The sequence below is a fragment of the Leopardus geoffroyi genome, chromosome B1 (assembly GCF_018350155.1).
Source record: "Leopardus geoffroyi isolate Oge1 chromosome B1, O.geoffroyi_Oge1_pat1.0, whole genome shotgun sequence".
Classification (NCBI taxonomy): Eukaryota; Metazoa; Chordata; class Mammalia; order Carnivora; family Felidae; genus Leopardus; species Leopardus geoffroyi.
This window is the reverse complement of record NC_059327.1, coordinates 40,845,744-40,867,127: the sequence shown is the minus strand read 5'-3', so window position 1 is coordinate 40,867,127 and position 21,384 is coordinate 40,845,744. Positions and strand designations below refer to the sequence as shown.

The 21,384-nt window shown below is 48.4% G+C and overlaps 1 protein-coding gene across 27 annotated transcripts in view; it reads right to left on the bottom strand.

The window, feature by feature from the left end:
* ANK1 (ankyrin 1) overlaps positions 1-21,384 on the bottom strand; it is a 219,690-nt gene that overhangs the window by 5,841 nt on the left and 192,465 nt on the right. For 11 of the 27 annotated variants that reach the window (XM_045459264.1, XM_045459281.1, XM_045459272.1 and 8 more), the window contains 5 exons: positions 11,722-12,280; positions 8,439-8,736; positions 4,295-4,378; positions 3,130-3,270; positions 2,737-2,870 (listed from right to left, as the gene is read on the bottom strand). In XM_045459264.1, coding sequence (XP_045315220.1) covers positions 2,772-2,870; positions 3,130-3,270; positions 4,295-4,378; positions 8,439-8,736; positions 11,722-12,280 — 1,181 coding nt within the window. In that variant the 3' untranslated portion in view covers positions 2,737-2,771. Of the gene's footprint in view, positions 1-2,736; positions 2,871-3,129; positions 3,271-4,294; positions 4,379-4,925; positions 5,391-8,438; positions 8,737-11,721; positions 12,281-21,384 lie in introns of those variants that run through there. The other 16 variants (XM_045459311.1, XM_045459398.1, XM_045459372.1 and 13 more) reach the window with 9 other exon arrangements.

Genomic DNA, 21,384 nt, shown 5'->3' with positions numbered 1-21,384 from the left:
TGCACATTTGACAATGTATATGGCCTTTCACAAACATAAAAGGCCCCCTCCATCATGGTCACCATCCTACGAGAGAAGAGTGGCATCACTACTATGCTATGGCTAAGGAAGCCAAGGCGTGGCGAGACCGGCTGACCTGCTACGTCATGCTACAGTCCCGTCTGCGCTGACTGAGCGCAGGTGTCCTTCACCCTTCACGACAGCCTGCCCAGTTGCCATGACTCTTTCTAAACCTTTCTACTGAGGTGAAAGGGACTATGTGCAATCTCCCTCACGGGGGTGGAGGCTCAGGACAGTCAAATGACTAATGCAAAGCATCGGATCTGGAGAAAAAGGATGAGTCAGGCCGTGAATCTAGACTCCTAAGTCCCAGCTTTCACTCTCTCTGAAACAAAGAGTCAGTTCTTGCCATTTGCAGTGGTCATGTTCCAGAAAGTTGCCAATACTGATCCACTGCTCTCAAGGAAAATGCCTAGTTAGGTTCCTGTGAACCTCTAGTGGCCACATCTTTGTTAGACAATGAATACGTAACCTTGATTTATGCTTCTGTATAGGCACCTTATTTAATATATTGTTGATTCCTTAACGTTGAACCCACCACCAAAACAGTGCTCTAACTCATGGCCAGTGAATCCTATCTAACGTACGTCTTTGTCCCTGTAGGGCACATCACAGCCTTCTTGCTCTTAGGAAGACCATTTTAAACAGCTCTTAGGAGCCATTTTAAACAGCAAAATCAACAACAAGCACAAAAATGCAAAAAACATGGCACTCAACAATAGCCTGCAAAAAGGACACCCGTTCATAGCATGAGCTCCATTAGGGGGGCAGACTGGCGTCTTGTTTGCCCTCAGCTGGGAACGTGCGCCAGGGCGACTCCAATTTCTTGCCACGGTGTGTGTGTCTGTGAGCGACTGTGAAAGCACCGTGTGGGTTTGGGGGTTGCCATAAATATTTGCCAGTAGGCAAATTTGCCAGTGTGGAATCCACGAGTCCCAAGGGCTGACGGTACATGCATGTGAGTGGGTGGCAGTAAGTACTGAGGGTCAGAGGACCATCTGCCCTTCAACGTCTGCTCTGCAGCCCTAGTCTTGCTGGGGCCGGGGGGGGGGGGGGGGGCGGGACACTGCAGACCACTTGGGACCTGGGCAGGAGCCTGCTTCCACACTGGCTCCCTCCCCACTGTCCCCACCCAAACTTCCCTCGCCCGTTCTTAGCAGAGGCCCCGGCACTGTGCTGGAGCCAGGCTGCCCAGGTCTCCTGACACCCACGTGCAGTGGTACAGAACCGTATCTCCTTTGGGAGTTTCAGCCACCCTTGCAGATCATGTACAGAAAATTAAAATGAAGAAATCTTAGGCTCCTCCCCTCCCCCTAAAAACCGGAGCCAAACAGAAGCTGAAAGGTAAGGCCGCTGCTGCCGCCACTACCATAGACAAAACAAGGCGCAAGAGGACACTTTTCCTTCCACTCTCCGCTCCTTCAAATTATTTGTACTTTTGTATCCTTTCTGGGGCTCATCACGGTTAATCCACTAAGCCAGCAGCCTGGTGGGACCCCCTCGGCAGTGCCAGGGTTAACACTGTGACCTCCTTAAGCTGCTGAGGAGTCAGGTCTAATTTTATCCTATAACTGGATCCGTAGTCCTCTTTTTTTGCCCAAGTGCTGAGGTGTGTTGGGAAGCCCAGAGCCAGCACTTCTGGCGGCTTGGGAGGCAGTGGCCCTGCTTTTTGCTGAATGCAGAAAGCCAGAGCCTGCTTTCCTCTTGGCCCAGAGCCACCACACCCTGGGGGTTGAAATGGCAAGAGGCTGGTTAGTGCTGTGCTGGGGCCAGAATGCTTCCTTGCTTCCTGCCGACTCCCACCCCGATGCATCCTGTACTGAGCTGCCCCGAGCTGGGCACAGCAAACGGCCTCGGGGCAGCTCAGTACAGGATCCCTCAGGGAGGACGGAGGTCAGAGCTGGCCGCTGAAGCCCCCAGCACCGCATGGGCCCACTGGAGAGCCTTCGCTGCAGCGTCTTCACGGCCCTCCCTCATCGCAAATCACCGCACACCCCTGCTCCTCGGCCACGCATGCTCACGCACGCCATGCACCCATCCCTGACAGCCCTCATAACTGGCTGGGAGATCGCCATCCACCCCCCGGGCCTGTTTGCTTCACCCTTTCCTAGAAAGCAACAGAGCGACGTGTCTCAAGAAACATCACAGAGAACTGGTGCCTTGGGTTCACAGGATTTTTGACGGGTTCCAGGTTCAAGAGTCAGTGTTGTTCTAGGTCTATCACTGCTGGAGCTCTTCCTGCAGACTTGCGTTGAAATGGCATAGCCTAGGCAGACTCTGCTGTGCTCCCCGAGACCTGTCCCCCCGCCTCCAGATCCCCATAGCTTGGCTTTCAGGATAATATCAGCTACTGAGATTTACTGAGTGCTTTCACTCATCAAGGCATTTTTTCAAATCTGTATTTTTTGCACCCCCAGAGAGGTAATCAGCAGATGGTATTGTTTGCTGTTTTCTTGAGGAGGACAGGGATTCAGAGACACAGTTAGTAGGTTGGGAAACGAGAATCTGTGTCTCAAGGCCACAGCACCACTGTTCCTCCTGCATCATGCTGGGGGTGGCGGAGGGGTGAGCTCCCCTGCTGAAGGGGGAGACATGAGCAAGTGAGCAGCCATTCTCAGGACCAGCCACTCCACGAGGACCAGGCCATGCAGAAAGGATGCAGAAAGACAGTGTTACCTCCAAAGAGGCCATTTGAGGGGAGGGGCTAGAGATCACTGCTTGCCCCTTTTCAGGCTGGCCCGCTTCACTATCTGAGCCCCCTTCCTGCTCTCTATCAGGTCCGGCTGCAGGCTACTCCCTCTCGGCTCCACCTGGAGACAGCAGCAGAGACAGAACGCAGGACAGATCACACAGAGAGACAGGCAGAAAGTAGGCATGAGAATGACAGCACTTCCGGCAGCCGTGGAAACCCTGCCTGCCATGGAGGACAGAGGCACAGGGGAGACCAGAGGAGGTGAGCATGGTGCAGACTGGAGCCCAGAGAGGGCGGGTGCACAGGTGAGCAGTTAGGAGAGGTGACAGGTGCTCAGAAGGGCGAGAGCCTCTGGGAGGCTGCAGCCGCCGCAGTACCTTGGCATGTGTCATAAAGTAATCAATATCAGCTTCCATCTCACTAGGGTCCTCCAGGGGCCCCTCAGCAATCACCTCCTCATGCTCCTGGGTGTCATCAGCACCAGATGAGTCTATCTGCCGAACAACTTTGCGAATGATCTGGAAGAGAGAGGGAAGGGAGAAAAGGCCCGTGAAGCCATTGAAACAGAGGATGAGAAGAGCAGGTCCCCGGGAGTGAGATCTGGGGGACAGGCAGCCTTTGTCCTTTGTCCTAAGGTGCCCTTCCATGAGTGGTCAAGAATGGGGACTGGTCTGTGACCACCACCGCCCCCCCTCCCCCCCATCACTGTGTGGTAAACAGGCTCTGGGCAGCCTCAGAGGGGCTAGAATTTGCAAATGGGTCTTAGCCGATTTCATTAATGATCAGAGTTTGCCTCTTCATATTGTTGGAAGGTCACGCTGTCTTCCGTGCATTGTGAGCTCCTGAGGGCAAAGCGTATTTCCTTTTCATCTATGGTATTCCATGCAATTATGTTCCCTTATTCAGTCACCTGAATATTCCAACACTGTTTCCTCTGCACCTCCCATGTACTGGGACTGGGAGATGAAAACAAAATAAGACACAGTCCCTGTCTGCATGAAGCACACTTTGTAAGAGGAAAGATGGCCACCTGAGTGGTCTTGCTTCAATAGCGGGAGCAGCACCACAGTGGAAACCCATACAAGGTCTTCTCTTTGCTCCTCCTCTCCCTTCTGCCCATGCCTATTACGGTGCCCAAAACCTGACAGGCAAAATCAGGTCTACTGAACTAAAATCTGCTACCCATTCAATGCACCTCCACAGCCCTTTTGGTTTCGCAGGCCCATGGTAGTTCGGGGGCCACCACCTTTCTGTCTTACAGCTGTTTTCAGGGCTAGACGTTGCTGGACTAGGTTTGGGCTGTTCCATGGAGCCTGGTCCTTCTGGAACAAGTAGCAGGAGCTGAATTCAGGCTGAATCAGTAAAGTAGCTTTGAGGAATGTCATGCCGGACCTCAGAAGACCAGAGCTCCTGGCACCTGAACCTGTCTCTTTGGAGCCATGTTTACCCTCTGTTAGGGTAGCAGCGAGAAGCTGGGATTGAGTCCAGCACCATCTAGCCCCCCTTGTGTCTCTCCAGCTCAGGAGGACTCTGTGCACCCACCTTCTTGGTGACAATGTTGCCCTGCTCATCTGTGAACTGTTCCTCTGTCACCTGCTCCCCTGGAATACTCTGAAACTCATTCCCCTAGGATTGGAGAAAAGGAGAAAATTCAGTATTAGTAAGCGGGTAGTCTGGCAAAGAGGTGGCAGATGAAGAAAAGAGTGGGAGCCAGCAGCCACAGACGGACAAATCCCCACTGCGGCAGGAAACTCCAACTCAGCAAGTGGTGGCACACAAACCGAGAGCTCCAAGCGTGAGCGGTGCCCCTGGGGGCCGTGGGGCCCGAAGATGGGATGGAGCCCCAAGCTTTCGAGATTGATACCTTCAACAGGGAGCAGGCAAAACCGGGCTGGTTACATAAGTTTTACAGAGGAGGCCCTGAGGCGGGAAGCGAGGCACCTAATTTCGATTTCGACAGCACTTTCCGGTGTAGAAAGCCCTTCCACAGACACTGAGGCCGGGAGTGTGGCCTCCCAAGTCCCGGAGCTGAGCCTCCGGTGCAACCGCGGCGCAGTGGGCTGTGCAGAATCTGCACCCGGCCCCTGACGTGGGGTCCCGCACCGCCCCCCAACTGCTGCCCGCACACATGGCAGTGCCGTGCCCTCAGCCCTGCCTCCTGCCTGGTGGTTACCTTCAGGAAAACCCGACGCCGGACCACCCTGGTGGAGATGGTCTCCTCGTCGTCACTCACGCCCTCGCTCTCCCCCAGCTCCTTGTCCAGCTCCTGGTGGATGTGCTTCAGCACAAAGCACAGGGAGCCCTTGACAATGTGCATCACGTTCTGACAGCTGACCAGAAAGAAGCCCAGGAGCACTAGGGTGACCAGGAGCTGGGTGATGAAAGTCCACATCCTCACCTCCTCGGCAGCTGGGCCCTCCAGGGACTAGCAGGACTAGGGGTCCGGCCGCTGTGGGGGTCCAGTCTCTCATTCTCCTCTGGGACTCCTGAGTGCCCCTGGGGCCCCTTCCATTCTCTCTCCGCAGGAGACTGGACGGCCCCTCACCACAACTGCCCCGCTGAGTGCCCTCCTGCTGAGCTGCCCTAGGCTCTGCCCTCACGCCTGGGTGACATCAGGCCTCGATAATTTTAGCTCCCCAAACCAGCTGCTGGGGCTGTCCAACTGGGCTAGAAGGGAGCTGGCAGGTGCACCTGTCCTGGGCACTGAAAGCGCATGTCAAAGTCACTCTGTGAGTGACTGGTGCCCCGCCCTGTGCTCTTGCCCTCCAGGCCTATACGAACTACAGGCAGTGCTGCCCAGGAACATGTTCCCTTTCGGGGACTCCAGGAAAGCTGTTCGAGAACGTGGCTACTTGTGTGTTTCCCTGGGCTGTTACTGCCGTGATGAGAATGGAGTTCACCCCCATGCGCAGGGATGGGACTGGCTAATACCCTGGACAGACAGTTAGGGGTTTCTTTCAAAAATAGCCCTGGGATGAGTGATTTGCTCAGGTCTAGCCAAATTAGCCCAGTGGGGTCCACACTGGTGGTGGGGCCCCCTGGAAGCCCTTGCAGTTCCCATCAGCCCCGAGGTCCCTCTACACTCCCCGCCCCCTTTACCGGGCACAGCAACCCTAAACGTAAGCGTGTAATTGGTGTGTCTATTTAAGGCCTGTCCTCAAAGGCTCTTCCCATGCCGGGCTGTCAACGCCCACGAGCAGGAACCATGCGCTTTAAGCTTGTCTTTACAGAGCTGATTCACAAATGCAGCGGGCAGCAGCTGCCGCAGAAAGGAATTTCACTTTCCGGATCAAGCTGTTCCTCTTTGAGTAACAGGGAACAAAGATCTGGGACACAGCCAGCTGACCCTGCAACTCACTCACTGTAAGGGCTTGGGAAACCTGGGTACCTTCTCTGGGCCTCAGTTTCCTCCTTCTGTAAAACAGGGACGACTAGGAGTGAGTACTGCTGGCAGGCAGGATTCTACGTGCATTTCATACAATAACCCAGTTAAGCCTTCCGACGACCCTGCCACTTTTCCATTTTATACAGAGGAAATAGAGGCACAGAGAGGTTAAATAACTTGCCTGGTCAAAGAGTAAGGAAATGACTCAAGTTTCAAACTCCCATCACTACACAATACTGCCTTGTTTCAACAAGGAAGCACCTGGAAAAAATAAAAGCCCATGGCACATGCAAAGGAGCTGGGCACTGGAGAGCATTCACTGTTAGCCCAGATAAGAGTCCAACTTCAGATATTTCCATCTGGGGTCTCAGAGGAGAATGTCCTACAGTCATCTCAGGCTTGCCTTCCTGGCTCCAAATTGGAGGGCATCTCTCTGTCAGTGTTTCCAGAGACTTACTGGAAATACTAGTAAATGGGCTCTTTGGAAACCCTTGCCTTCAATGAGCCTCATTATCATCCCTGGGGTCCCGTCAGATGACGAGGACAACAGCTCACCCACAACATCCAATCCTGTCCTAGATTTGGAAGGCATCAGGCCTAGGGGCCCTTCATAGCCACTCATTCCGACTGGGAAACGGGATCCGGACTCCCCTGGCCCTGACACTGGTTCACTGTGTGACCCTGGAGAAGCTTCTCTGGAACCTCAGTTTCCTCAATGATAAATGAGGCAGTTGGACCCTATGACCTAGAAGGTTTCTCTCATGATCCCCCAGAGTGCCCTTGCTTTTTCCCCAGTCCTCCCATGACCAAAGGCTGACTGCAGAGGGGCCATGCATAAGAAGGCTCCTGGCGTCCTTCTCTTTCCCAAGGATTCAAGATCATAGACCCGGTTAAGAGCACCCATGCTCTCAGCCCAGTGCTTGCTATTAGGAGCAGTAGAAGTGCCAAAGGCTAGCCTGATGGCCAAGAATGCACAGGGTGGTCTGGGGTTAAAAAGGGACACAGCTGCCTATCTTGTCCAAGTCACATACTTGGAGGGAAGTGTCTAAATAAAACCATATTGGATTCCTAGCAGTTCTTTGCAGCCAGCAGCCCAGCACTATTGTGCAGCTAACCTGGTCGTGGGGGCCCCAAGGTGCCTGCTAGGGCTCAGGTTCAGGTAGGGCAGAGAGAGAAGAGAAAGCAGCAGAGGGGAGAGAGAAGAGGAAAGGGCTCCCAAATGAGGAAACAGTGCTGACTGAACCATAAGAAACCAAATGAGATGCAGAACACATCATTTATGCACACGCTAAAAATGCATATGCACGGAATGGCCATGCAGATTTTATAAAAGAGCATACATTAAAAAGGCACAGCTTAATAAGGTATCTGGGATTTGTTTCAAAATAATGTGTTGGGGGAGAGAAAAGTGGAGAAGGTATAGATGAAACAAGATTGGCCATAACTGGGTAACTGTACAGCCTGGGTGGAGTGTGCATGGAAATTAATATGCTATTCTGTTTTTGTATTTATTTGCGATTTTTCAAAATAAAAAATTTTTCCAAAAACACATTAAAATGGATGTCTACGGGAGTGGGAATGTTGGGGGGCAAGAGAATGTGAAAGGGGAGTGAAGCTAAAGCAAACAGATAATAAGTACAGCAGGGCAAACCCAAACAGAGGAGGGAGGCCTGAGGTAGGCAGAGACCAGAAGTCAGGAGCGAGGCCAGCAGGCCTCTCCTGGTCCACCTGCGGAGCCCCCCCACAGGATCACAGAATTCCTGAGCCAGTGCACCTTGGTGGTAATCCATTCACTCCTCCTTTACCAATGAGGAAACCCAGATGCCGAGAAGAGAGTGGCTTGTCCGTGGCCACACTGACCATGGTGGGACCAGAGTCAGTCTAACACTCAGGTCTCTCTGCTCTACACCCTTCCTAAAACACACCACGGAAAAAGAAAACAAACAAAAACCATGGCTTGGGAATCAGTTAGACCTAACTGCAAAGTCTGCCTCTCATCCTGTGACCTTGGGCAAGCGGCTCGACCGTCAGCTGCCACATGGGAATGATAACAGAGACCCGAGGCAGTGTGAGCATGACATCATAGACCGTGTGCCTGGGATGCCCGTGAATGTTACTTCCTTCCCTCAGCAGAGACCGGGGCTTTGTATCCTTGCTTCTAGAGAAAGTGAAGTCACAGCCACAACTTTTAAAGAAAGGAAGCATGCTTGGCCTGGGGCTTGATGGAATGAGAGGCTGCCCTGGGCCTCAGGCCCCTCCAGTGCTGGCAGGCATCAGCAGGTGCCTCTGTGGGCGTCTCACCTCTGCCATCTGGGAGAAAGTGCTCCGAGCCTCCTGCACCCACTCCTGGTGGCTTTGTCGTCTCCGTTCCCTGTCGGCCTGCAGGCTCTCAGCCTCTGGTTGCTCCTCCCAAATGTGCTCAGTTGCAGACATCAGGACCTTCTCATACTCCTGAGACCCACTGGGCTCCAGCTCTTTGATGGTGGTGACCGTACTCTGGAATGAGTGTGGGCCACGTACGACCTCCTCTTGCCAGGAACTTTGTGCAGCATCTTGTAGGTATGAGACAATAGAGCCTTCTTCCTCCCAGTCCTGCAATCTGGGGTCCAGGAAGAGAGAAAGGGCACTGGGTCGCCCTCCAGTCTCTGGCCGCTCAGATATCCTCCCCCTCCAGAGCGCTGGCTCCACATCCCATACTACACACCCAAGGGACGGGACTGCATGAGCAATTACACATGGTCAGCACATAGCTGACTGCCCTGTCCAGAGAGGCACAAGTGGCCTGTTCCTGCTGTCCAGGTGGAGAGGGCCACGGGTACCAGTGCCACTGGCCCATCCCTTTAAGTGGCTGGCTCTTCACCCTGGGCTCCTGAGGCACTTGGCTCACACTGATGGCTGTCACCCAGGTCTCCATGCCCATCACCTCCTCTGCCGCCCTCCAGGCCACCTGCACTCCACAGTCCTTATCCCAGTGCTCATCCAATAAGGCGACCACTCTCTCCCCATGGAAACACAATCTTCTATGGCTTCTGGATACCACATTTGCCCGGTTTTCCCCTCTCTCTGGCTACCACTTCTCAGTGTCTTTTGTCAGTGTCTCCTAATTTCTCTGACTTCTGACCACTGGGCCACCCCGGGGCTCAGTTCTCAGACCTCATCTCTACCTACATCTACTTCCTAAGTGAGCTCATTCAATCCATGGCTTCACATCCCACCTGTGTCCTCATGATGCCCAGGTGTGCACACAGAATCTTTTCCTCAAGCTGCAGATGTATATGCCCAGCTGCCTCCTGAACATCTTTGCTCTGGGGGGCTCTAACAGGCATCTCAGGGATAGCACGATCAAATCCATACTCCTGACTCCCCCCCCCCCCCGCCCCGTTCTGCCCAGTCTTCCCCACCCTGCACTAAATAGCCTCTTCATCCTTCTAGTTGTCAGGTCAAGGACACTAGGGAACTCTTAGACTTCTCTCTCTCACACTCCATGTCTTATTTGTCAGCAAACCTCTTGTTTGTTCAACTTTCAAGCATATAACCTGAACACAATCATTTCTTACCACCAGCACTGCTGCCATCTTGGTCCATACTAGTAGCAACTCTTACCTCCTGGCTCATCTCCCTGCCTCTGCCTGACCCCTGGCCCTGTCAGGCTGTTCTCAAGGCAGCTGCCACATCACCTCACTCCCTCTGCTCAAAACCCTCCAGTGGCTCACCATCCCACCCAATGAATGCCAAAGTCTTTCTAGGAACTCAAGGCTGGACGTGTCTGGCCCCATTAGCTCCTTCCATCATTCTGCTGTGATCAGTGACCTTCTCACTGGTCCTCGACTAGGCCATGCATGTTCTACCACAAAATCTTTCCACTGGCTGGGTCTTCTGCTGGATATGTCCCCTCTGGTATTCATACGGTTCACCCCTTAATTCCTTCTGGTCTTCACTCCAATGTCACAGACTCAGGCCTCCCCTGCTACCCAATCCCTCATTTTGGCCATCCCCTCTCCACACAGGTATGTGCATCCCACCCTTTTCCCTCCTTTATTTTCCTTTTTAGCACTATCATTTAACTTTTCCCTTTTAAATACTTTCCATTTATTTGGCTTTATCTCATTTATTGTCCATTTCCTCACTAGACCACACACTCTCTGCAGATGGGAGACTTTTCTGTGTTTTGTTCAATGCCACATCTCCAGCACCGAGGCACGTTTATAGGTGCCTGGCACACAGTAGGCACGCAATACATACTGTTGGGTGAGTGAACAACATTCATCTGTCCCCACCGGAGGGCTGACCAAGGACAGAGAGCCAAGCTGTACCACACCCCGCACTGGCACCAGGCCTTCCGGTTCCCCATTTGGTGGCCCTGCTGGACAGTGGTGCAGCGGCTGGCACATAGTGTGCCCTCAATGCCTGCTGAATGAATGGTTACCACAGGTTGTTGGGTGATGGCCTCTGTCACAGGCATGCCAGTATTTCACTCTACTCAGTCTGTCCAATTCTCCCCACTAAACAAAGGATTCGTTTAGGAAACAAAACCCAAACAAAATAAATCCCTGCTGTCTCCTCTTGTAAATGGCTTTCTCTTCCCTCCTATGTCGGTACTTGGGTCACACTGAGTGGACCCGGTCAGACTGGGCTTCTGAGAGGGTCTGAGGGGGGATGTGGGTGGGAAGAGGAAGTGAGAACAGATTTCCCACGGCCTGGCCAGACCTGAGCAACCTGGGTATGCTGGCTGTGCACAGCCTTCAGGGAGCATGTGAACTCTCTCCTTGCTTTAGGGAAAATCTAGGAAGTGATATGGAGGAAAGGGCCACTGTGGCCCAGTTCCTATGCCAGTCCAGGAAGGCCAAAGTGACCCTCCACATTCTGCCCAGCCCTAGGGTACGGTGGGCCCACTGCCATGGACATGAGTCAGGCCTGTGGCTTCTACAGCATCTGCAGAAGGCCCTTCTGCCTGAACCATCCAAGCTGCTGTCCCGCTACAGACACAGGAGCAGCCCAGGAGAATCACCCGTCTCTCCGTAGATGAAAGCTCTGTCCTGCCCCAATAAGCCCACCAGCCTCACACTTTCAAAGGGGGACAGTTTCAAAGGGGGCGCCATTATCAGCTCGGTCACACGCAGGGTGTGAGACTGCCTGAATAACTTCCCTGGGCCCTGCTGCTTCTAGGTTTTTAAATATGGTCTTCAACAGCAATCACCCAACAGAAAGGGCCCAGGGCACCTACCCTCAGCTGCACTTTGGAGAGGTGGCTCTACCAAGCCTTACAATCTCTCTCTCCTAGCACCCTTCCCTGTCCCAACGCCCCGGCCTCTCCCCTGCTGGCCACACCCAGGGGCATCCTGGGCGAGGACTGGCCTTTACAGATCACTGCTCCACTCCTACAGGACAGAGGGCTGAGCGAGGGCTGGGTGACTTCACAGGCCAGCCGGCGCCACGCTGAGCTGCTTTGCTCCTGGGCAGTTAGAGCGCAAGGTCAAGGTCAGCGGCAGCACCTGAGCATTCCGTCTGTACTCACTGTCAGGCACCATCTCACCCGAAGCCCAGGAAGACGAAACGTATCCTGTCATGACAGCCCGGCCCTTACCTGTCCTGGCTGGTCTCCATCACCCGACTCACGCTGGGGGATTCTGTGATGTGGGCTTGCACCCTCTGCTGGCCTGAAACAAGAGACACTTCATTCTCTGAGTCTTGACCTACACCTGTGGAGTCCTCCTGACTCTTATGACCTGGCAGCTTCTCTTCTGACCTCTGACCTTCTTCCTGGTCAAGCAAATCGATAAGGCCATTTGTGGCATCTGAATCCACTGTGTCATCCTCCACAAGGTCCAGAGAGCCCAGCATGGGGCCCTGGGGTCCCTCGGAGAGCACCCCTTCCAGCTTCCACTCATGGCCGGTGGCATCAGAGTCCTCGGCCTTGCTGCACTCCAGAGAGGAGTCCTCAGCAGTGACCAGGGAGGGTGTGAGGCCCGCAGACCACACCTGCATGTCAGACATCTCCAGCATGGTGTCATGCTCCGTGGCCGCCAATGGGATGGCATCTATGACGGCCACCTCGTTCCAGTACTGGTCTGCACGCAGCGGAGAGGGAAGTGCGTACTGCAGGGAGGCAGGGGACAGCAGCTCGTCCTGCAGCGAGGAGTAACCTGGATGGGCAGACAGAGGGCAACATGCTCCAGAAGCGATTTTTGTCACACACACTTACGTGCAAATCCGCACGCACACACACACACACACACACACACACACACAGGCACAGCCATTGAAAATGCATGCACATTCCAGGGAGGGGGCTTTCCAAGCTCCGTGTCCATTGCTCAGGCTTGTGGCTGCTGCCCGGGGCACCAGGGCAGGAGAAACAAGGCTCTGTGGGGGACAGCCAGGAAGTAGGGAGTGGAGACGAGGGATCCTTTGCTGAATGGCAAAGAGAAGAGATTGGAATTCTTTCTTGTCCAATTCAGAGCGCTAGATCAAGAAGCCTTGAGTCAAAGGATTTGTGCTCCATCTGTCTAACCAGAGGAAAGCCCACTTCTTGATGTCTGGGCAGAAAGAAATGTTGCTCTTTCTTTGCTTGAAACATTCCTTTAGCACAGTCCTTGGAGTATCAGTCAGGAATGTACCTTCAAGGGAGGGTACTGCCCACCCAGGTCTGAGGGCAATAACCAAGCTGCCTTGGAGGGTCTAACGGGGTGCACCGAACACCCACCCTCCGAGCGCTGGTCAAATGGCAAACCATTTGGTTCCAGATGAAGTAACTTTTCCTCAAGTTGCAGACTGGTTCTGGAAATGCTGAGTGCTCTAAAGTGGCACAAGGGAGACTTCTAAGCATTCAAAATAGGAGGCCAGGTCAGAGGGCAGCAGGAGGCCCCGGCACATCTGCCCTGACGCTCCTGGCCCTGCTCAGTTCACACCAGCTCCAGGTCACCAGTCAGCCAGCTCAGGCCGCTGCATGCATGGCCCGAGGGTCACCACAGCCTGTTCCTCTGGCTGCTCCTTGAGACTGGCTCAGACAAGAGGCCCTGCTAGTCTTCTGGTTGGCTCTGGCACTGGCTCCCTGACGTTCAGCAGCAACTAGGAGCCTGGGTGAGTGGCATGTGTACGTGTATGAGGAATCTGAGTGCGAGCTGAAAGGGCACGTTCTGTCAGTTGGCCCCTCTGCTCTCCTCCAGCCAGGAGTGGGGGTCCATGGATAGGGCAAAGAGGGCCTCTGCCTCCCCTTCAGAGCTGGTACCCATCTGTGGGTGGGAGAAGGGACCGGAACACAAGCTTCTCCAGTCAGCTCAGCTCGTCTGGGGAACCGGGGTTTAGAGCAGGACCCCTGGGGATGGGCGAGGCTGCCCCTACAGCGTCTCTAAGGACCTCCCTGTGCCAGAGAGGCCCCTAACCTAGCGTTCAGACTCTCCATCCCGCCGTTCACCCCTCACCACCCCACATCCAGCTCTTCCCAGGGCCTGGCCTTTCTTCCGGCCACATGGACCCTCCTATCCCAAGTCTGGAACTCAGCTCCTGCTCTCCCAGTTCTTCTCTACTTGACACAACACCATCTGCTGCTCTCCTCATTAACTCACTTGTTCAACTAAAAGGTGTGAACTGAGGCCCGCTTACGTGCCAGGTACCGTGTGAAGGGTTGAGGATTACAAACACACCAACGCACACAAACAAGACAGGCTCCCGTCATCCTCTTTTTTCATGACGTTTTCCCTGAGACTTCAGCTCACCTTGTTTTGGCAATCTCTGAGCCCATCCTAGGTTCCCTCACTGAGCTGGGTCATGGGACTGTACACCCTTTGAGGGCAGGGGTGGTGTCTCCCTCCTCCTCCCACTTTCTTAGAACAGGATTGGAATCCGTTGGCCAGAGCGCTCCAGAGTGTGAGGAGGGTACAGGAGCCAGAGTGGATGACCTCAGCCATATTTAGCCAAACCACAACTGCTGACTTAAAGATGTGTTCCAGGAGCCAGGAGCCATGCTGTGTGACTGACATACAGCCTCCCTTAATCTTCCCAGGAGAGTTCTCTCGCTGACTGATCTCTACAAGTCTATGTGATTCCAGGTCCCAAAATGAGAAGGAGGACGAAGAGACCATCAGGTGGTGGGGTGGCTGGGAGGGCAGGGCTGTGTTTGCCAAGACTAAAGGACTCCCCTTTCAGCTCTGGCCAAAAGAGGAGGAACAAAGAGGAGGTGGGAAAGTAGGAAAAATGGGCAGAACAAATCTTCCCATGTTAAGTCAAAGTGACTGTATGTGAAACCATGACCCATTGGGAAACCAGGGCCAAGGGCCTTCAAACCATCCACAGTAATCTCTCTGGGATATATGTGAGCCGAACATTTTAGAGTCAAGTGATTATTCTCTTCTTATTCTTGAAGGCATTATCGTATTATTGCAGTTACTAATTGAGCATCCATTTTGTATAGAACATACCAAATATGTTATTTTTAATTGTCACAACAACCCTACGAGTAAGGCAATATCACTCCTACTTTATAGATTAGGGAACTAGAGGTACAGCAACTAGCTCGGGGCACATAGTAAGAGTGGTCTGGTCTACTAGATTTTGCCATTAGTATCTTTTAAAATTGCTTTATTGAGGTATAGTTGACATACAGTAAGTGCGCATATTTAAAGCAGATAATTTGATGAGTTTCATGAAACCATCACCACAATGAAAAGAGGGATATTCATCACCCTTGAAAGGTGTCTTCATGCTTTATAATCCTTCCTTCTGTGTCCGTGTTCCCAGGTAACCACTGATCTGCTTTCTGACACTATACATTAGTTTGCATTTCCCAGAACTTTACATAAATGGAATTAGACAGTATGTACTTTTTTTTTTTTAATCTGGCTTCTTTCACTTGGCCTATTTGGGTATCATCCTTGCTGTTGGATGTATTGATGATTTATCCATTGTTACTGCTGAGCTGTATTCCATTAGATGCACCACAGTTTATCCATTTACCTATTAATTGACATTTGAGTTGCTTCCAGTCTGGGGCTGTTACAAATAAAGCTGCTTGTCTATGTGAACATATGCTTTGTTTCTTTAGGATACACACCTAGGAGTAGCGTGGCTGGATCATATGATAGGTGTACTTTAACGTCTTAAGAAACAAAAGTGCTTTCCAAATTGGCTGTTTCATTTTACATTCCCACCAGCAATGTTATGAGAGTGGCAGTTCCTCCCTATCCTCAGTGACACCTGGTATGATCAACCTTTTTCATTTTAGCCATTCTGACAGGGGTGTAGTGGTATCTCCTTGTATTTCCCTAATGGGTATTAGTGTTGAACACCTTTTTATGTGTTTCTTTGCCATCTTTGTATCTTCGGGGTTAACTGTTCAAATCTGCTCTGCTAAAAACTGGGTTGTTTGGGGGCGCCTGGGTGGCTCAGTTGGTTGAGCGGCCGACTTCGGCTCAGGTCACGATCTCGCAGTCCGTGAGTTCGAGCCCCGCATCGGGCTCTGTGCTGATAGCTCAGAGCCTGGAGCCTGTTTCGGATTCTGTGTCTCCCTCTCTCTGACCCTCCCCCGTTCATGCTGTCTCTCTCTGTCTCAAAAATAAATAAACGTTAAAAATTTAAAAAAAAACTGGGTTGTTTGTTTTCTTATTATTGAGTTTTGAGAGTTCTTTACATATTCTGGATACAAGTCTTATATCAGATGATTATTTCCAATATTTCTTCCCAAACCGTAGCTTATCTTTTCACTTTCATAATAGTGTATTTTGAAAAGCAGGTTTTTGTTTCTGATGAAGCCCAATTTACCAATTTGTTCTTTTACAGATTGTACTTATGGAGTTGGGGCTAAGAAATCTTTGCCTTACCCGAGATTTCTAAGGTTTTCTTTCATGTTTTCTTCTAGAAGTTTTATAGTTCTATGTTTATTTCTAGAAGTTTTTATGTTCAGTTTTACATTTAGTCTACCATCCCTTTTGAGTTAAATTTTGTATATGCTGATGCAAGGTAGGAACCCAAGTTCATTTTTTTTTTTTTTTTTTTTTTTTTTTTAATTTTTTTTTTTTTTTTTTCAACGTTTATTTATTTTTGGGACAGAGAGAGACAGAGAATGAACGGGGGAGGGGCAGAGAGAGGGAGACACAGAATCGGAAACAGGCTCCAGGCTCTGAGCCATCAGCCCAGAGCCCGACGCGGGGCTCGAACTCACGGACCGCGAGATCGTGACCTGGCTGAAGTCGGCCGCTTAACCGACTGCGCCACCCAGGCGCCCCCCCAAGTTCATTTTTGCTTATGAATATCCAATTGTTCCAGCCCCACTTGTAAAAATTATCCTTTATCCACCAAACTGCCTTTGTACTTTTGTTGAAAATCAGTTGTTCATATATATATATGGATCTGTTTCTGGACTCCATTCTGTTCCACTAATTCATTCATCTTTATGACAGTACCACAACTGTAATAATTACTGTAGCTTTGTAATGAGTCTTGAAGTCAGGTAGTGTGAGTCCTCCAATTTTGTTCATTTTCAAAGTTGTCTTGGATATTCTAGGTCCTTTACATACGAATTTTAGAACGACTTTGTTTACAAAAAAAGCCTACTGGGGTTTTGATCGGGATTGCATCAAACATACAGATCCTTTAAAGGAGAACTGACAATATCAAGTCTTCTGACCCATTAACAAGGTGCACCTCTACATGTATTTAGGTCTTCTTCAACTGCTTTCAGCAATGTTTTGTAGTTTCCAATGCATAAGTCTTTCATTTTATCAGATTTTTCTCCAAGTATTTCAATGTTTTCAATGTTATTGTAAACGATATTCTTTTCAAAATTTCAATTTAAAATTGTTCACTGCTAGGATAAAGAATATAGAAATTCAATTGATTTTAGATACTGAACTTGTATCCTGCAACCTTACTAAACACACTTATTAATCACTTTTTGTAGATTCTATTAGATTTTTTATATTGGTGATCTTATTGTCTGTGAATAGAGACAGTTTACTTCTATCTTTCCAATCTGGTTGCTTTATATTTCTCTTGCTTATTGTACTGGCTAGCATCTGTATTTTTTTTTTTAATTTTACTTAAATCCAACTTAGTTAACATACAGTGCAATAATGGTTTCAGGAGTAGAATTTAGTGATTCATTGCTTGCATATAATACCCAGTGCTCATCCCAACAAATGCCCTCCTTAATGTCCATCACCCATTTATCTCATCCCCCCACCCAACACCCCTCAAGCAACCCTCAGTTTGTTCTTTGTATTTTAAGAGTCTCCTATGGTTTGCCTCCTTGTTTTTATATTATTTTTCCTTTCCTTCCCCTATGTTCATCTATTTTGTTTCTTAAATTCTACATATATTTATTTTTGTCTGAAAAATATAATTTCTCTGAATCATATATTTATCTTTCTCTGACTTGTTTTGTTTAACATAATACATTCTAGCTCTATCCACATTGTTGCAAATGGCAAGATTTCATTTTTTTCATCACCGAATAATATTCGTGTGTGTGTGTGTGTGTGTACCACATCTTCTTTATCCATTCATCAGTCGATGGGAACTTGGGCTCTTTCCATAATTTGGCTATTGTTGATGGTACTGCTATAAACATTGGGATGCATATGACCCTTCAATTCAGCATTTTTGTATCTTTTGGATAAAAACCCGGTAGTGCAATTGCTGAGTCATAGGGAAGCTCTATTTTTAATTTTTTGAGAAACCTCTATACCATTTTCCAGAGTGGCTGCACTAGATTGCATTCCCACCAGCAGTGCAAAAGTGTTCCTCTTTCTCTGCATCCTTGCCAACATCTGTTGTTTCCTGAGTTGTTAATTTTAGCCATTCTGACAGGTGTGAGGTGGCATCTCATTGTGGTTTTAATTTGTATTTTCCTGATGATGAGTGATGTTGAGCATCTTTTCATGTGTCTGTGAGCCATCTGGATGTCTTCTTTGGAAAAGTGTCTGTTCTCGTCTTTTGCTCATTTCTTCACTGGATTATTTGTTTTTTCAGGTGTGAGTTTGATAAGTTCTATATAGATTTTGGATACTAACCCTTTATCTGATATGTCATTTGCAAATATCATCTCCCATTTCCATTTGGTTGCCTTTTAGCTCTGTTGGTTATTTCCTTTGCTATGCAGAAGTTTTTATCTTGAGGAGGTCCCAATAGTTCATGTTTGCTTTTATTTCCCTTGCCTCTGGAGACATATCTAGTAAGAAGTTGCTGTGGCTGAGGCCAAAGAGGTTAGCATCCCTAATGTTGAACAAAAGCAGTGAGAGTAGGCATCATTGTCTTGTTACTACGTAACATGCAGTTCATCAATTCATAAGCATTGAGTCTCTTACCATTAATGTAATGTTAGCTTTAGGTTTTTTATAGATATGATTTATCAGGTTGAATGAATTCATTTCTATTCCTACTTTGCTAGGAGCTTTTTGTTTGTTTTCTAACAAGGAATGGATGTTGGAATTGTTAAATACTTTTTGTGCATCTATTATGGTAATCATATGCTTTTTCTTTTTTAGTTTATTAATCTGATGAATTACATTGATTTGTCATTTACATTCTTTTAAATTTGTTAAGGTGTGTTTTATGGCCCAGATTATGGCCTACTTTGGTGAATGTACCATGTGAGCTTGAGGAGAATGTGTATTCTGCTGTTGTTGGATGAAGTAGTCTACAGATGCCAGTTACATCCAGCTGATGATGGTGGTGTTGACCAATTTTCTGCCTACTGGGTCTGTCCATTTCTGATACAGGGTTGTTGAAGTTTCCAACTCTGATAGTGGATTCATCTATTTCTCCTTGCTGCTCTCTCAGTTTTTGCCTCTCATAGTTTGATGCTCTGTTGTTAGGCACATACATGTTAAGGATTATTAGGTCTTCTTGGAGAATCGATCCCTTTATCATTATGTAATGCTCCTCATTATCTCTGATAATTTTCTTTGCTTTGAAGTCTGCTCTGTATGAAATTAATCTAGCTTCTCCTACACTCTTTTGATTAGTGTTAACATGATGTATTTTTGTCCATGTATTTACTTTTAATCTACATGTGTCTTTATATTTAAAGTGGGTTTCATGTAGACAAGATGTATTTTTTGATCCATTCTGACAGTCTTTTAATTGGTACACTTAAACCACTGACACTCAAAGTGTTTACTGATAGTTGGATTAATATCTATCATATTACTGTTTTCTATTTGTTGCCCTTGTTCTTTGTTCCTATTTTTGTCTTCTACTCTTTTTCTACCTTTTGTGGTTTTAATTGAGCATTTTATACTATTCTATCTTTTCTCCTTTCTTAGCATATTATTTATGCTTCTTTAAAAAATTTTTTAGTGGTTGTCCTAGAATTTGCAATATACACTTCTATAGTCCACTTTCAAACAGCAGTATAGCACAGGTAGTGTGAGTTCCTTACAACAAAATGATCTTAATTCCTCCCTCTCATCCCTTCTACCATTGCTGTGCTATCACTTGTTGTTCATTTCACTTATGTATAAGCACATATATATGTGCGTGTGTGTATGTGTACATGCATAAGATACGTACAGAAGCATACATAACTGAATACATTATTGCTATTAAACAAACTGTAGATCAATTAAGAGCAAGAAAACTTAAATTTTTATTTAATTTTCACTTAATCTTTCTTTGATGCTCTTCCTAACTTTATGTATGTTCAGGTTTCTCACCTATATTGTTTTCCTTCTCTCTAAAGAACTTCTTTTAATACTTTTTGCAAGGCAGGTCTGCTGGCAACAAATTCCCTCAATTTTTGGTTGTCTGGGAAGTCTATTTCTCTTTCACTTTTGAAGTATAATTTTATAGGATACAGAATTCTATGTTGGTGTTTTTTCCTCTCAACACTAAATATTTCACTCCACTGTCTTCTTGTCTGCATGGCTTCTAGGAGAAGTCAGATGTAATATTATCTTTGTTCCTTTATAGGTAAGGTGGTTTTTTTCACTATCCCCCCCCCCCCCCCCCCAGAATTTTTTTCCTTTCTCTTTGACTTTGTGTGATTTGAAAATGATGTGGAAAAGTATAGTTTTGGGCATTTATCCTACTGTATTCTCTGAGCTTTCTGGATCTGTGGGTTGGTGTCTGATACTAATTTGGGGTAAATTCTCAGTCATTATTATTTTTTCAAATATTTATTCATTCCTTTCTTTCTTCCCCATCTGGTATTGCCATTATACATATATTATACCTTCTGTAGTTGCCCCAAACTCCTTGTATATTCTATTCTTTTTTTTTTTTTTTTTTTTTTTGTCTTTCTTCTCTTTACTTTTTGGTTTTGGAGGTTCCTGTTGACAGAGCCTCAAGCTCGGAGATCCTTTCCTGTGCACTGTGTCCAGTGCACTAGTAAGCCCATCAAAGGCATTCTTCATTTCTGTTACAGTGCTATCTCTAGTATTTCTTGCTGGTTCTTTTTTAGGATTTCCATCATTCAGCCCATCTGTTCTTACATGCTGTCTACTTTACCCATTAGAGCTCTGGCATATTCATCACAGGGGTTTTTCCTATTTTTTAAAATGTTTATTTTTTTTGAGAGAGAGATAGAGCATGAGCAGGGGAGGGCAGAGAGAAAGGGAGACACAGAATGTGAAGCAGGTTCCTAGCTCTGAGCTGTCTGCCCAGGGCCTGACACAGGGTTTGAACTCACTTCCATAAGATCATGACCTGAGCCAAAGTCAGACACTTAATCGACTGAGCCACACAGGCACTCCAATCATAGTTGTTTTAAATTCCCAGTCTGGTAATTCCAACACCCCTTGCATGTCTGGTTCTAACACTTGCTCTGTCTCTTCCAACTGTGTTTTTTTTTTTTTTTTTTTTTTGCCTTTTAGTACATCTTACACCTTTTCCTTGAAATCCAGATATGATATCCTGGATGAAGGAACTGCTGTAAATAGGCCTTTAGTAATGCAGTGGTGAAGTGTGGGGGAAGGGGAAGCATTCTATAGTCCTATGATTAAGTCTCAGACCTTTAGTAAGCCTATGCTTCTGGACTGTGAACTTGACAAGTATTACAAACATTTCCCCTTTACTTTAGATGGGAAAAGATGGCTAGCATGGGCTGGAGTTAGGTATTTTATTTTCTTTCTCCCAAGAGGAAGGCTAGCTGACTGGAGTTGGGTAGTTCCCTCCCCCCAGATCAGTTAGGCTCTGATAGTAACCCCAGGGTGTTAAGCTCTCCTTAAGTAGTTTCCCCTGAAGGCAGGCCTTGTTAAGAACAACAGTGCTCTGGCATAATTAAAAATAGTTCCTTTTCTCCTCCCCCTGCTGG